Source organism: Lepidochelys olivacea (assembly GCF_965140295.1).
Source record: "Lepidochelys olivacea isolate rLepOli2 genome assembly, chromosome: 7".
Taxonomy (NCBI): Eukaryota; Metazoa; Chordata; order Testudines; family Cheloniidae; genus Lepidochelys; species Lepidochelys olivacea.
This window is the reverse complement of record NC_140417.1, coordinates 9,701,716-9,717,885: the sequence shown is the minus strand read 5'-3', so window position 1 is coordinate 9,717,885 and position 16,170 is coordinate 9,701,716. Positions and strand designations below refer to the sequence as shown.

Below are 16,170 nucleotides of genomic sequence, written 5' to 3'. Positions count from 1 at the left end.
CTGGAGCTAATATATCTGCCTTCTATCACTCTCCTGTAGCCATCTGGCCCGACCCTGTCACAATATATAAATAAATAAAAATAAAACATTCAACTAGGTTTATATATATAAACCCAAATATTTCCAGCATAAAAATTGCATTGTCTGTCTATTTATCTAGACAGTATACACACACACACACACACACAGTATACAGCGTGTCCATATACTAACATCTGCAGAAATATCTGCACAACCTCTTTCCTTCTTGTAACTCCATTAAGTTGTTCATTGACTCTATGTAAAGCTCCTTTTAGTTCCTACCTTCTGCTGAAGCAATGTGATCAATATGCTATTGAGAAAATAAGTCAGCTTCAATAACTGCATTTAAATATTTATCTGCTTGTATCAACATCTCATCTGTTATTGAAACAATTCAAAACTTCAGAGATTAACCATTCATTAACTAGGGATAAAAATTCAGTCCGGATCCATCATCCCTCTCTCCAGTTCTCCTCTTTTTATGGCTGTTGCCCTAGAAACAACTGTCAAATGGAACCTTTCAACATTTTTCATCAAAAACGTTTTTAAGAAGAAAAAAAGCTTTTGTGAACAAATATTTTTGCAAACAAAAAGCATTTTGGCAGAAATTTCCAATTTTTTATCAAGAAAATTGGAAACTTAAACCCTAAAAATTCTCCAGAAAAAAGTACTAAGATATACAATAGCCACCAATATGCAATCAAGAAACAAAAAAGATTGTAGGATGTTCAGTCTAATCCAAAGAAGTTTCTGGGTTTGACAACTGTTTTCAGCAACAAATTTCAATTTCCAATTTAAAAAAAAAAGAATTCTTGCCCAAATGAAAATTTTTCACAGAAAAATTAGTTTAAATGTTTGAACGGAAAAATACCAACCAGCTCTAATTTGGACTCTTAAAATGCTTAACACATGCCTGAACTGAATGACCATCTGATCATATTCCTGCAGCTAACTAGGATACTGACTGTTTGCAAATCCCATTTCTTGAATCATTTAAACGAATTTGGACCCAGTCCTGCGCACATTTATGCACAAGTTTAATGTTAAGCATGTGAGTAATCCCACTGAAGTACTCAAGCAACCAGCAGAGAGAGGAAGGCCGTCCAGGAGCATTATGGGGGTCAGGAAGGGAACTAGAAGGATGATGAAAATGGTGACAGCTGGGTGTCAGGTTGGTAGCAGTGCATAGGTGAATGGGCAAAGGGATTTTCTGGAAAGCTTTAGAGATAAGCAAGAAATCACCCGGTTAGGAGATATTTGCACTTAAAAAGTTTATACCCACAGGCACAAACACACCCCATTTACTTCTTGTAACAGAATCAGGTTCCTGACTGAATTCTTACCTGCGTTCCCAGGGGGAAAGTTTCTGAAAGAGAAAAGAAGGAAAATTAGCAAATGGTAACATCAGAAAGAATGACCTGCATTCAGACTGAACATCTCAAATGAAATCCACTGTTGTGCCAATATAAGAGTCTTGTGTTAAAGCTATTATCTTCCAGACTTGGGGAAATGTGTGGAGTCTGTAGGCAGAATTAGGGCCTGGGGCTCATTTTAAAATTCCACTATGCTCAGCTATCCTGCTTGTGCCGTAGAGTAGCTTTGGATCTCCTCCAGTCACATGGCTATAAGCTTGGTGGTGATTAGTTTTACCCAGTGTCTGAAGATAAACAGGAAATTTAAGGCAGTCCCACACCTAAGTCAGCCATTACAAAGCACTCAGCCCGGTCGGGACAGCCATGGTGCAGCACTGGGGCTCCAGACATAACTCAACCCCTCTAACAGACAAGTCAGCAGGCAAATGCTAAAGTAAGTCTAGGTACCATTTCTGAGTGATGGGATTGTGACATCAGAGTCTGATGAGTGACATGGTGGAAGGGGAAACGACCCAGGCAAATCATGCTAGTGTCTCGAGAGATTTATAATGAAATGGAGTAGTACCTGTCACATTGCGATTTACCAAAAGTATTGTTATAGTCAGAATTTTAATTGCAGTCCTTAATCATTGGAACAGTTCCAAATATTTAGTCTCTCTTACACATTAATGTATCATTTATGCCACAATATATATGTAAGGGCATGTCTGCATTTCTTTTGGAGCTAGAAATAGCCTGTTGGGTCAAAATCCAATTTTTTGTGTGTTTTATTAAAGTGGGAAAATACTGATTTAGAGTTTTAATAGCTCCTCAAAATGCTGTTACAATCTGTCAAGCAAACAATACGTACTCTCAGAATTAATGAGCCTTCCTAGAGACACAGCCTACATATGGAGCCAGAACACTATGGGGCCGAAGAAAAGGCACAGCTATAGCACCTCAGACAGCATTTGCAGAGGTAGGGCTGGATTGTGCCCTTAAGGCACATCCCCTCTGGTATGTGGGTACAGTGATGCACCACTTCAAAAGCTGGCATACTGTCTCCAAGGTGTCTGAGGGCATGTGTGTTACATCCAGGCACACGGAGTTGCAGTAGCCCTCTCCCTGGAAAAGGTCAACTCTTCTGGCTAGTACGCAGGAATGGTGGAACACGAGATTTGCGCTTGCCTATGCACTAGCCCCAAGTGAGCTCTTTCCCACTCCAGCCCCAGGTTTTAAACCCACTTATTAGGCAGGAACCAGCAGTGAGAAACAGGTTGGCCAGGAGCATGACCATAGGGGTCAGGAAGGGCACTAGAAGGAAGATGGAACTGGTGACAGCAGGGGATCAGGCTGGCGGCAGTGGATGAGTGAGGAGAGGGGAAATTGGCTTATTAACTGAAGGTGAGGATGGAAAGCTTAAGGATGTTGGAGGAGGAGATTTGGTTTGTTGGAGGGAGGGAGGGAGATGGAGAGAAGCAGGAGATAGGGCTGGGCTGAGGGAATGAAAATTAAAGCTGACCGAAAAATAGTGGAAATTGTTCGTTAAAAATGTCATTGCGATTTCCACATTTGGAAAACTGTTGACCATCTCTGTTGAACCTCATTATGGTTCCCTGTGGAAGGGTATATACCCTCTTTCTGCGCTCAAGGGAGTTAAAACTCAGCACCAGAAAGAACGTATGATTGGATACTTATTTACTGTATAAACTAGCCAAGATTAAAAGCTCTCCCACAATGTAGGGCAGTGGTGGTTTGGCAGCCTGCTCCCCCCACAGCTTCTCCCTTTAATTTCCTAGCTCAGTAAAGGCCACATAGGTAGAGCCAGCCTGTCTTTATGGGCATGGAAGGGTGGCTGGAGTGGTACTTCAGAGCATCAGGAGGCCCTTCCTTCCAAGAAGTGAGAGTTCACTGCAGCACCCCTAGCCTCTACCAGGCTGAAAACTGACTGCCTGGGCTGGGTCCCATGCGTTGATGTGGTAACATACTGCACTGGCCACCAGACTGTCCCCAATGGGGAGACTCCATTCTGCTCTTGGGGAGAACCGCACTGGCACCAGTCGCTGTAGGTGTTTTGCTGGTGGTAGACTCAGGCAGAACAGCTCAGGGAAGGTAGGGGCAGTCTAAATGTGGGATAAGCAGTTGACCGAATCTTTTTCCTTCTTTCGGTCCCTTCCCTGGTGCGGAAGGTGGAAGGACCCTTTCAGACTGCCTAGCCCTGCAGGAAGGCACAGGACAGAGGTTGTGGGTCTTCTCCACACAGGAGAATAATGGTAGTTGAACGGTTCCGTATACCATCTCCTCTCCTACTCCGTACATGACATTGAAATGGTCCCCATTGCTTAAGTAAAGTGCTGAAACAGAAAGGTAAATTCATCAGTGTGAAACATTGTACTGACCTGCAATCCCTTGACTTTACACACACACACACCCCATCATTTCAGACACCCATCTCTCAGGTATCCTAAAGCTGTTGAAAATTATGCACAAACTGCAAGGCAACAGTATACTCAGAAATCAGACTTGTACGAGGTCACCCGTGATACCTATAGCATTCTACAGTGTCACTAAAACATTCTTTAAACATGACCAATGATGGATGGGTGAGCTGAGGTGACATAATCCCTCTTTACTTAGACGCTGGCATAAAATCCAGTCCCACTTTCATGTCAAGTTCAAGTCTAAATTGTATCATATACATTAAAGAGATTGTATTTTTTTAAAATCTAATATTATGCTTCTGAATACAGAATTTACCTAAGTAAATAATTATTTTTAAACCCAAGATTTAGGCAGCTTTCGTATTCTACATTATGCTAATGTTTGACAATTACTAAGTGTGGGTATCAGGCACTTTTTTTTTTTTTAAGTTTAATTTAAAGCAATTTGACATGGAAAGGTTATTACTTTAGTTGCCAATAAAAGCTGTACTTTTAACATAAGTGTACACCAAGCCCTAGGGTATGTGACTATTATCTTTTCTGCAATTATGTGGTGTTCTACATGAATGTTAAAAAAAACCCTTCCAAATATCAAAAGTACTAACTTAGATACAATATAAAAGTTGAATAGATAAATGGGAAACCCGGTTAGTACAGACACAACATAGGTTGAGGTTTCCTCCTAGAGGTAATATTAGGAACAACGCCATCTGGCTTTGACTGAATATATTAATTCAGACTCTATATTAACACCACAAACACTGGGGGAGCAGAATATCGGTTTATTTTATAAACATTCTAACTTGAGGTGTAGATGTTTCCATTTTGCAAGCTCACCAGCATTTACAATAAGGGCATCCTCTTTCAAAAACTCACCTATCTTATGTGCCTTCTGTACTAAAATAAAGGGGCGGGGGAGGAAGAATCATTTATCATCCATCTTGAGCTTTGTTTTTTTTTCCCCCTTCCAAAAGAAAATGTGTGCTTGCCACTAACTCCAGGGCTATATTAATAGACTTCAAAGCCAGAAAGTGGCGCGGAGCATTTGATCCCACTTCCTGGGTAACGCAGTGTCATAGAACTTCACCCAGAAATTTTGATTGAAATGACTTACTCAACACCACACAGCAAATGCATGAGAAAGCAAGGGATAGAACCAGGTACTCCTGGATCAAGGGCCAGTTGCCTCAATCACAATACTGCCCTCTCTCTTTAAGGAACGGACCACGTTGAGGGTACCCCAGCAGTACACCTCCCCATTAAGAGTTTCTTGGGCCATTGTGCCTCTCTCTAGGAACACAGGGGAAAGGGTGACTGCTACACCAATCTTTAACTTTCTAAGTGGTACAACAGGGCACAGGCATGGCAGCCCTGTACTCCTACAGTCCCTGAATAGAAACTGATCTTCTCCCTTATTAAATTACTCCTCAGACCACGAAAAAGGATTTTCCACAAATAGCTTGCCACCAGGTCAGACAAACTTAAGAAATCAGTCAAGGCCAGAACGCAGCCTAATGCAGGCCTGCTAGATGACCAGGTTACATTTAAAAGTGACCCACGCAGAAGTGTTTGGACAACCAGGCTCTGGGGCAAGACACATTCCAGAAACGTTTCCATCCACGGTGCCAATGCTCAGGGGCACTGGAAAAAGGGGGGCCAGGGCCCCGCACTTTTTACCGGCCGTAAGGGTGAGCGATGCGGGGAGGGGGCGGAGAGGAGGGAGCAGGGGGACGAGTCTTAGGGGGAAGAGGCAGCACAGGAGCGGGACTTTGAGGGAAGAAATGGCACAGGGTGGGGGGCTTGGGGAGAACGGGCAGGGCCTTGCGGGGGGCGATGTAGTGTGTGCGGGGAGGGGTAGTATTCCTGCCTACGTTTCCACAAGATTCATTTTTCTGGACAAGTTGAGAATTCCATGCTGAGCCGGCGCTAGGCATAAGCAGACTAAGTAATTGCTTAGAGCCCCGAAAAACTCAAGCCCCGCCTCCCCCATTCGCTTTTTATTACGTGTTGGGCGGGGGGCAAAATATTTCTGCTTAGGGCCCCCCATGGGCTAGCATAGCCTCTGATTTCATGCAAATCTAAACCAATGAGAATGCATCCACCTCCACTGTTAAGGCAAATACTCTGCCACTTTCACCATCCATTTATTACCGAACCAATCCTCTATAGTGGAAAAAATCCCAGTGAGAGGATACTTCCCTAACTACCTCTGGATAGGGATTGTTCTGGGGGAACCATTACTGTCCCACTCAATGGCAAACCTCTGAGCTGGGCTGGGTAGCATTAGTGTCCCTTTCAAAAGGCACAGGAATAGACCACTGTCCTCTGGGAACAAATTGGAGACCCTGGGGAAACACTTTCAGGAAGAATTCTACTTAAAAGGCCCAGTTAGTCACCTAAAGACCCAGATGAGCTAAAATTCCCATATTTGTTGCAGACAATAAAAACCCTAGAGAGGTCTTACACCATGGGTACAACTACCTAGCCTTAAAACTGGTGCTGATCATAATGTAAGCTAGGTCCTCTGAAATGAGAGACCCCAGTCTCCACAGCTCCTGAGGACAAAGTGGGAGAGAGGACATTTCTTTAGCAGGAATGAGCTGGGGATAACCTGAGGCCAGCAAGCTATACTGATTGGAGTCTATAAGCTGAGTCATAGACTGCTGGCCAATCAAACAGGAACGCCTTTCATTGATCCTATAGAGCTGCTGGCAGCCTTTCAGGACTAACAACTAGCTGATGAAGGTAGACACACACCTCACTGGGATGTCTAGAATGAATCTCTGGGGAAGTTACACAAGTGGGCCTTCCTAGGTCCTACAAGGCTCAAAATCCAGACTTCCAAAACAAATTCAGATAAATGCTAGACATGCACAAGTCCATAGGTCCAGATCTAATGCAGCCGAGGGTGCTGAGGGAATTGGCTGATGTGATTGCAGAGCCATTAGCCATTATCTTTGAAAACTTGTGGAGATTGGGGGTGGTCCCGGATGATTAGAAAAAGACAAATATAGTGCCCATCTTTTACAAAGGGAAGGAGGAGAACCCAGGGAACTACAGACCGGTCAGCCTCACCTCAGTCCCTGGAAAAATCATACAGCAGGTCCTCAAGGAAACCATTTTGAAGCACTTGGAGGAGAGGAAGGTGATCAGGAACAGTCAACATGGATTCACCAAGGGCAAGTCATACCTGAACAACCTGATTGCCTTCTATGATGAGATAAACTGGCTCTGTGGCTATGGGGACAGCAGTGGATGTGATTATCTTGACTTGACTTTTGATACAGTCTCCCACAGTATTCTGGCCAGCAAGTTAAAGAAGTATGGATTGGATGAATGGACTATACGGTGGATAGAAAGCTGGCTAGAGTGTCAGGCTCAATGGGTAATGATCAATGGCTCGATGTCTAGTTGGCAGCCAGTATCAAGCAGAGTACCCCAGGGGTCAGTCCTGGAGCTGGTTTCATTCAACATCTTTATTAATAATAATCATAGAATCATAGAAGGTTAGGGTTGGAAGGGACCTCAGGAGGTCATCTAGTCCAACCCCCTGCTTGAAGCAGGACCAATCCCCAATTTTTGCCCCAGATCCCTAAATGGCCCCCTCAAGGATTGAACTCACAACCCTGGGTTTAGCAGGCCAATGCTCAAACCACTGAGCTATCCCTCCCCCAATCTGGATGATGGGATGGATTGCACTCTCAGCAAGTTCGCAGATGACACTAAGCTTGGGAGAGAGGTAGATATGCTGAAGGGTAGGGATAGGGTCCAGAGTGACCTGGACAAATTGGAGGATTTGGCCAAAAGAAATCTGATGAGGTTCAACAAGGACAAGTGCAGAGTCCTGCACTTAAGACAGAAGAATCCCATGCACCGCTATAGACTGGCTAAGCAGCTGTTCTTCAGAAAAGGACCTGGGGATTACAGTGGACGAGAAGCTGGATAGAGTCAGCAGTGTGCCCTTGTTACCAAGAAGGCCAATGGCATATTGGGCTGTATTAGTAGGAGCATTGGCAGCAGATCAAGGGAAGTGATTATTCCCCTCTGTTTGGCACTGATGAGGCTACGCCTGGAGAATTGCATCCAGTTCTGGTCCCCCGCCCACTACAGAAAGGCTGTGGACAAATTGGAGAGAGACCAGTGGAGGGCAACGAAAATGATCAGGGGGCTGGGGCACATGACTTATGAGGAGAGGCTGAGGGAACTGGGCTTGTTTAGTCTGCAGAAGAGAAGAGTGAGGGGGGATTTGATAGCAGCCTTGAACTACCAGGAGGGGGGTTCCAAAGAGGATGGAGCTATGCTGTTCTCAGTGGTGGCACATGACAGAACAAGGAGTAATGGTCTCGAGTTGCCATGGAGGAGGTCTAGTTTGGATATCAGGAAACACTATTTCGCTAGGAGGGTGGTGAAGCACTGGAATGGGTTACCTAGGGAGGTGGTGGAATCTCCTTCCTTAGAGGTTTTTAAGGTCAGGCTTGATAAAGCCCTGGCTGGGATGATTTAGTTGGGGTTGATCCTGCTTTGATCAAGGGATTGGACTAGATGGCCTCCTGAGGTCTCTTCCAACCCTAATCTTCTATGATTCTAAATGCCCTACCTCTCTCCTCCTTGCCCTTCCCCACACATTCAAAAGGAGAACATGAAAGGTACTAGACTGGAGGAAGACAGGCTCTGGATCCAAATAGCTGGAGCTCATTAATTAAGGGAGAATTTGAATTTTGAAAAATGCAGCCTCTCATTTTGGTTGTCTGGGATTTTGTTTTGTTTTTAAAGTGACTGTGTAGCTTGTGAAATTCCCAGAGTATCCATCTTGCTCTGAAGCCTCCGCTCCCCAGAACAGATAATGCCCAGGCAGCTGAAATTCAAGCTTCCCGTAATAACTTACCAACGTGCTTCCATGTTAGCCTGGAGGGACCATCTCTAGACATGAAAGGTTAGTTCAGTCTTCACGGCTTACTTGGTCCTTGTTCTGTCTGCTGAGATTGAAAGCAAGGAGTTCAATTACAGTGCCAGTGGCGACTGCGGCTTGTGCTTCAGATCAGCTGAAGTTTGCTATTTTACCCTTTCGGTAGGAGCTGCAACAAGCTGTTCACCAAAGGTCCAACCTATGATATACAAGCCCCTCTAGGATCACTTGGAATCACTCCTGATGAGTTCACCAATGTGTGCACCTTGGGATGAAAAGCCAGCCAGAGAGATGAGAGAATCGCACGAAACCCTCCAGAAAATGACACGGAATGAGGCAAGTGTGGGAGCTAATAGAAAGGCAAGAGTTTATGAGCCCAGAAAAAGAATAAAATGTTTAAGTCCTTAATTGTTTTGCTTGACAATTTCTCCCAGAATTAAGCTTTCCAGAAGCTTATGAGTTTGCCAAGCATTGTCAATAAAGTAGATCATGCACACGAGGCAAGTTTTCCAAGCCAACAAGCTCTAGTCTTAACATCAACACTCTCCGGTAAAATGAATCTACATGAAACATGAAATATTTATTAAGTATCAATGGTCTCACAGAAACCTTAATGAAGACAGGTATCTTCTTACACTTTATCCAGTATGACAATACGTTGGCGAAACACATAGCTAACAACATGATGGTGAATGTCAAGTCTGAAACAATTATAGCAATTCACCACAATAATGGGTAGCCAGCGTGTGGACATGTAGTACTAATAAAAGTAATGACATCCATCCACAATTATTTATGTTACAGTAACATATGGCTGCCAAATGAAAAACAAATGGCAAGGATTTGCAAGTGAATTCTTGCAAATAAATTTTCTTTAATCACAGAGGCTCAGCTTAAAAGTCCTCAGATGGGAGACAATATAAATGCAGAATACTGTCATTATTATTGTGCCATACTTTACTGTCTCTAAACAATGAGCCTGATTCTATTGCCCATACGGGTTTTTCCACTGATGTAACTGCATTAATCATTGGAATTATTACGGATTCACATCAGAGAACTTGCAGTTCTCAGGAATTTTACAAAAACAAAAAAAAAAAGTTTCAGTAAAACTTTGGCTCACCTTTGCCTGACAAAGGGAAAAAAGAGCCCAAGAATGCATATGCTTAATTTAAGCATATGAATGTCCCCATTCACTTCAATGGACTTTGAATCAGAGCCATTATATTTGCAAAACATAATTCTCTGTTAAATACATAATTTTCTGGCAGAGGAGTGTATGTGTGTGTGTATATATAAAAATACTGTGAAAAATACACCAGTAAATATAAAATGGCAACATTCAGGATCAAATGCAATCAATTTATTTTGTGAGGTCACATTTAATATTCGGGAGGGAGGCGCAGGGAAGTTAAACAATTCACAGATATCACTGATACAACATGAATAAAAAACACCCCCAAAAAAGCATGCAGCACAGACCAACTAATGTTTGCTTTAAAAAAAATGTTCCCCCGGTTAAACTAAATACCAGCTGAGGCCTTAGCTATTGTAAACTTACCTACATTCTTTTAAGTACTAACTTCACAAAGATTGAATGCAGAATGTAAAGTCTCAAAAAATTCGTGAAAATAAAGGATTACATACATTTTTCCTACAAAATTATTTCTAGACTAGATGAGTAGACAGGTCTTCAAACAACATTTTAAACAAGGAAGCACTGGTTTAACTACCTTATCTGTTTTCTGAAGTGTTTTATGCACACACTTTTGAAAAGATATATTTTTATTTTATTTTATTTACATGTAAAGAACCCAATTCTGCGAGGAACTCAGAATTCTCTGGGCGCATCTTCGCTTGTAGACTATGGTGAGAATCAGGATTCTTTCCTGTCTACTTCCCACTCTTGTGCTCATGCATTAGAAGTGCTACAACGAAGCAAGCTGCTCCATTCTTTTCTACCACAAGCTTTGACCACCCTCTATGGCCAAATTGTGGCCTGTCATGTAATCTGAAGCTTCAGATGCCAGGTATACTACAGCCGCCTGCAGGTCTGTCACTTGAGCCAGCTTCCCAGCAGGAATATCTGTTAGCCAGCGCTGTACCAGAGGCTTCAGATCTTCAGAATGGATGAGCGGCGTGTCTACAATTCCCCTAAAAATCACACACACACAGTTACATTTTTCATACGTAGCACTTATAACAATAAAACAAGTAAAAAGAAAAGGAGGACTTGCGGCACCTTAGAGACGAACCAATTTATTTGAGCATGAGCTTTCGTGAGCTACAGCTCACGCTCACGAAAGCTCATGCTCAAATAAATTGGTTAGTCTCTAAGGTGCCACAAGTCCTCCTGTTCTTTTTGCGAATACAGACTAACACGGCTGTTACTCTGAAATAAAACAAGTGGTGACGGGAATACAAAATGCCACTTCGAAAAGAAAACCATGAAATAATAAAGTAAGATCCCAGCTTTCATAGGTGCTGGCACTAGTGGTGCCGGTCGTCCTGCTGCTGCACATCCTGGCTTGAAGTTGTTTCCATCATATACAGGGTTTACAGTCTGGTTCAATATCCCCACCATACAGATTGGTCCAGCACCCCTGGACAACGTTAGACATCATGTAGCTCTGCTAAGGAGTTAGCACACAAACTTCAATCATGGTTGTCCCTTCCTGTCTTTCACGGTTGATAAATCGACTTAGCGGTTTCCTCTTAAAGAGAGCACTCATCGTTTGTATCGTTGGCTAACATAGGTGCCCCGTTATCTTCGGTTACTTACCAGAATACCCAATTTACATTTTCCTATAGAAAACAAACATAGCGTAGAAACAAAATGAGCACAACCAGTCTGTCTCTGCATTTTGGAAATGTGTTCCATTTACCAATTTCTTTTTTCATCAATGCACAGCCTAATGTTACACAACATGTTTGCATACAGTTCAGAAACTGAAAACAGTCCAAGTTTCCATATGCCAAAATACTGAAAACAAAATCCAGCAGCACCTTTCGCAGCACTAAATTCACTTTAAGATGAAAAGGGGGCAGGGAAAGGAAAAAGTTAAGCAAAATATGCCAAGCATAACCCCCCATTGAATAAACAGCATGACCAGTTACAAAACGTGTACTAAGCTGGATTGTTTCCCATTAATGAGCCAACTACAGAACGCATTAAAACTCTGCTAAGTTCATTTCCCTCACATGCCCTAAAAATGAGTGGAAACTGTAGAATGCACATTACAGTACTAATATTTGGCTGGCTTTGATGACTTTAACTGGAACTGATTTGTCATACTCCTCCTTAACAACATATTTGTATTTTGTGAAATGTGTCATTTTTTCAGTCCCTGAACAAATATATTTACATAACTGTATCTAACGAGGAATTACATTTAACTTCTCAGAAACGACAATAACTAAAACCTGAACTGCCAATTCCACTTCATTAGTGTGGTAGAAATGCATTCCAAATGTTAATAAAAATTCCAACATGCTGATAAATTAGCGCTTCTAAGGAGCATGTGACACCTTGGTTAACATATTCAACCTCAATTATATTTCTCTTCGGCACCCTGTTATCTGGAACCTTTGCTGGCAATCAGAGGTGCTGTTTTTCAGTGGCCAATTTTCTAGATAATGTAGCTTATCAACACTGTGGGTAAACTTGCCAATGAAATCAGGCTGCACTGAACCACACACGCTAATTGCATCTCTTTTTTATGCATATTTACAGACTGTCACTTCAAAGAAATCAGTGGCCCATTGAGGCACCCAGTTAGCTGGAAGAATTGCCTCTTGCAAATGAAAATTAGCAAACAAGCTAGTGATAAATATGAAATGAACAAAGTATAAAAATACCGTTTTGTTCTGAAACTTCATCATCCCAATTTATCCTTCCAAGGAAATAGGTCTGAGAAACACACTGGATTCTGGGTATGCGATTTACCTTTTGTTTTAAATGAAGCCTGGAATTTTCGATTTACCGCATTACTAGGTGGAAGGAATTCAGAATACCCCCAACATTTCCATTTTTAGTAATGGGACACACTTTAAATACCAGCTTTATATTTGCTTTTAATTATCAATAAAAACCATAACTATTCAGAAATGCTGAGCAAGGACAAATTGATTGAGCTCTCACATAGTAATACAAAAATAGAATAAATTCCAGTATAACGTGTAGACAGTCTACTTATTTCTCCTAAGCACAGTCTCCCTCCCACCTGTTTAGCACTGGTTTTCTGGAGAGAAAACCGGAGTTTTAGTTGCAGAAGTGAAAGCTATGGTCCTAATCCTCCTCTAACTTGATATACACCCGTGTAAAACTGGTGTCTATCCACTGAATTCAATAGGGTTACTCTTGATTTACACCAAGCACTATATCTGTTGGCAAACATTCGCAGGATCTGGTTCTAGGTTTCCATGCCTCTATAGTGTTTTGATACCCTAATTAGCGAATGCTGGCATTTTTAAATGAGGGTTTTGTTTTACTAAGAAGAGGATCCAGATTAAGAAAAATATTATATGTATATTCATCAACCAACTTCAAACAGATAACATGGAGACTAAATATAGTCAGAGCAAACTATAAATCATTGAACCAGTGCCTTCAGCTGCCCTTCCTTTAATTTTGTTTCAAGAGTAAGAGGTCTGATGAAAAAAAAATGTCACAGGCAATTTTTATCGAGAGAAAAAGATGTAGCACACAACTTAAAGTTGCAAACACACATACTGATACTATAAATATTAAGCATGTCATTGATCGTACACATCTTCTGGGAAAGGCTTGGTGCCAAGTTGGGCAATTTAATGTTGTAGAACCCTTTTAGGCAGATTTCAGTTGGCTTCTAACCAGTTCCAGCAAAGACAAGTGCCAATGCATTAATTCCCTACCTCATCTAGTATGCCGTGCTGGGCCTATCAGTACTTTCTGTTGCATGTCAATGTTTTATCAAACTGCTGGTTCCTTAAGGTTAGACATGAACATCAGTATTCCATTGTTGATGCATAGAGCAATTTGAGACATTAAAAAACAAAAACAAAATGCAATTGCCTAAAGCATCTCCACAATGAGAAAGAGTGGGGAAAAAAATCACTTAACTGGATTTGTGTGTGTTCAATCCCCATATGAGCGGGGTGGGGGGGGAGAAGAGGGGGGAACTTCCCTCTCGGTGTAACTTGATTTCTTTCATATGAGTTATTAATTTGAATGAGTTAAGTACACTCCACTTAATCAGAAAATGTTTAATCAGGAGATACACTTAATTGGGACCTCTCTCAAGGAATTACGTTTAAATCCAAAGATACTTAACAGCAATGACTGCTGCTTAATGGGGACAGTAATGCTGCTTAATTGGGAAGCCTTTGGGTGATATAGTGGTGCTTAGCTCTTTCCTGTGCTACAATCTCACACTACTTTTGTGTGTGTACTCCCCTAGCAATGGTTTGCACACCCTCCATAATTGGGGCACATGTGGAAATTTTTATTTGCTTCACCACCTCCTGAACTCCTTTCAGACCAACTCTAGATACTGGGCATCTTATAGCTGCCTCTAGTCTAGACAGTAGCTCAGCCCCTCTTTCATTGCACATGGTGCCTCCTTCCTACTCCATATACCTATCCAATAACATGACAGGCTCTGAAGTGCCCTGGACTGCAGATGAAGCAGGAGATCATAAGCTTGAGAATCTTAATATCCTGGAACCAGGGGTGATGGCGCTTGCATGGGATCCAGGTTAAGGAGCTTGAGGCACCTTGGAATCTCCACAGAGCAAGGAGCTGACACATTCTGCTGGTGAAGCAGAGCTTATTAGTCAAGGAGGCTAAATAGCAATGCATAGAGATGGTGTTAGTTGCATGTGGAACCTGTGTTGTTTGGCAACTTAGGCCAGTTAGCTTCTACTAACGTTGCTGACAAGGTCTTCAGGGGAAAGACAAGAGAGAGTGTTATATGAGCAAGCCAGTGAGAGCACTGATTAGCACAGCTGATTAGCCCAGGCTTACAGGCCTGGCCTACTGTGTTGCTATGCAAATTAGAAGCTCTGCAGGATATGGGCTTCAAATCAAACTTCAGGGGACACATCTGACCCCCAGATGACTGAGAATTTTGGTTCACTAGGGTTCAGATAACCCAGGTTTGACCATAGTTGCTGTTCAAGGAACTTAGAATTCAAGCGCCAGCTCAAATTGCCCTATCCAAATAGAGCACCAGTCTGAAGTTCTCCCCCTTTAAAAACAAACTGCAATGACATTTTTTGGGGGGAGGGGTATGAATGCAATTCAAAATTTGCAAAATCAAGCATGCCATCAGGACACCCTGAAAAAGCAAAGGTTCTTTTATAATGTCTACTCAGCCACGTTGCATATTTGTAGTATTTTCTATCACTTGTTAAATAGAAAATGTCATATGTTATTGATTGTTGTATTAATGCATGTGCTAACATTGTCAAGGCAGCTTGATTAAGTGGGGGGCACTGTCGCAGATAGAATTTACCCCTACTGTCCCTCAGGGTTTCAGCTGCAAGAGGGCAGCTGTAAGTTGTTACCTGGACGCTATATAAGCCCCAGTGGTTGCTGCCCAACTGAGTAATTGCATCCATTTCTCATTCTGGTCTTGCCCTCTCACCTGCCAGTTTCGTCCAGTTTTGAGGATGTGCTGTTTTCCCATAGATCCTCAAATGAGAAGATGCAACCATTTAATGCTGCTTCAACTCTCCTCTAGTTGGGCTTCCTGCCACCAGGAGACTGGGCAGAAATTAAAAGTGGCCCAAGACAGGGTGAATCTAGCCCAGCATACAATGTGACCAATTAGGAGGCATTTGAGACACAAGGCATTACTAAAAGTTTCTCTTGAAATATTTTGCAATTTTCCAACTATGGAATGGTCCAATTTTCATCACCTTCATGTAGCATCAATGCCAGTTCTTTGCACTAAAATAAGTAATAAATTTTAAGGATATGATTCATTTAACTTTACATAATTAGCAATTTAGCTGCAAAATCAATCAACACATAATATTTTATTCTCATGGGACATTAACACTTATCTTTCCAGTTCAGCAGCTATTAGGTATTGTATGTTGTGTCTACTGTTCTTGATGAAGATGGGTTAATTTAATGTGGGGTTTTATTTTTTTCCCCCTCACTTTGATAGTATCTGGGACAGATCTACTGGTGACCATAGGAATTTTGTCACTGATTTCAGTGGTATCAGGATGAGGCCCTATGTTAATAATATCACGTGAGAGCAAAATATAATATATTCATAAGATTCTGGCATGCAATGTCAAGGGCTGATAGGTTTTTAACACTGCCAATTGGATAGCGCATTGGCTATTTGTGATCTGGGTTGGATCCAAAGAAAATTTGCCTTGTGAATCTACAAGCTAGGAATGAACTTCTCTCTCACTCACTCTCCAACTCCCCCCATCCTCAGTATCCCTCCCAAAA

General features: G+C 42.1%; 1 protein-coding gene across 1 annotated transcript in view; it reads right to left on the bottom strand.

The window, feature by feature from the left end:
* Positions 1–10,101: 10,101 nt before the first annotated feature.
* LOC311524272 (uncharacterized protein) overlaps positions 10,102–16,170 on the bottom strand; it is a 51,637-nt gene continuing 45,568 nt past the window's right edge. The window contains exon 11 of the mRNA XM_084635218.1: positions 10,102–10,874. Coding sequence (XP_084491344.1) covers positions 10,679–10,874 — 196 coding nt within the window. The 3' untranslated portion in view covers positions 10,102–10,678. The remainder of the gene's footprint in view (positions 10,875–16,170) is intronic.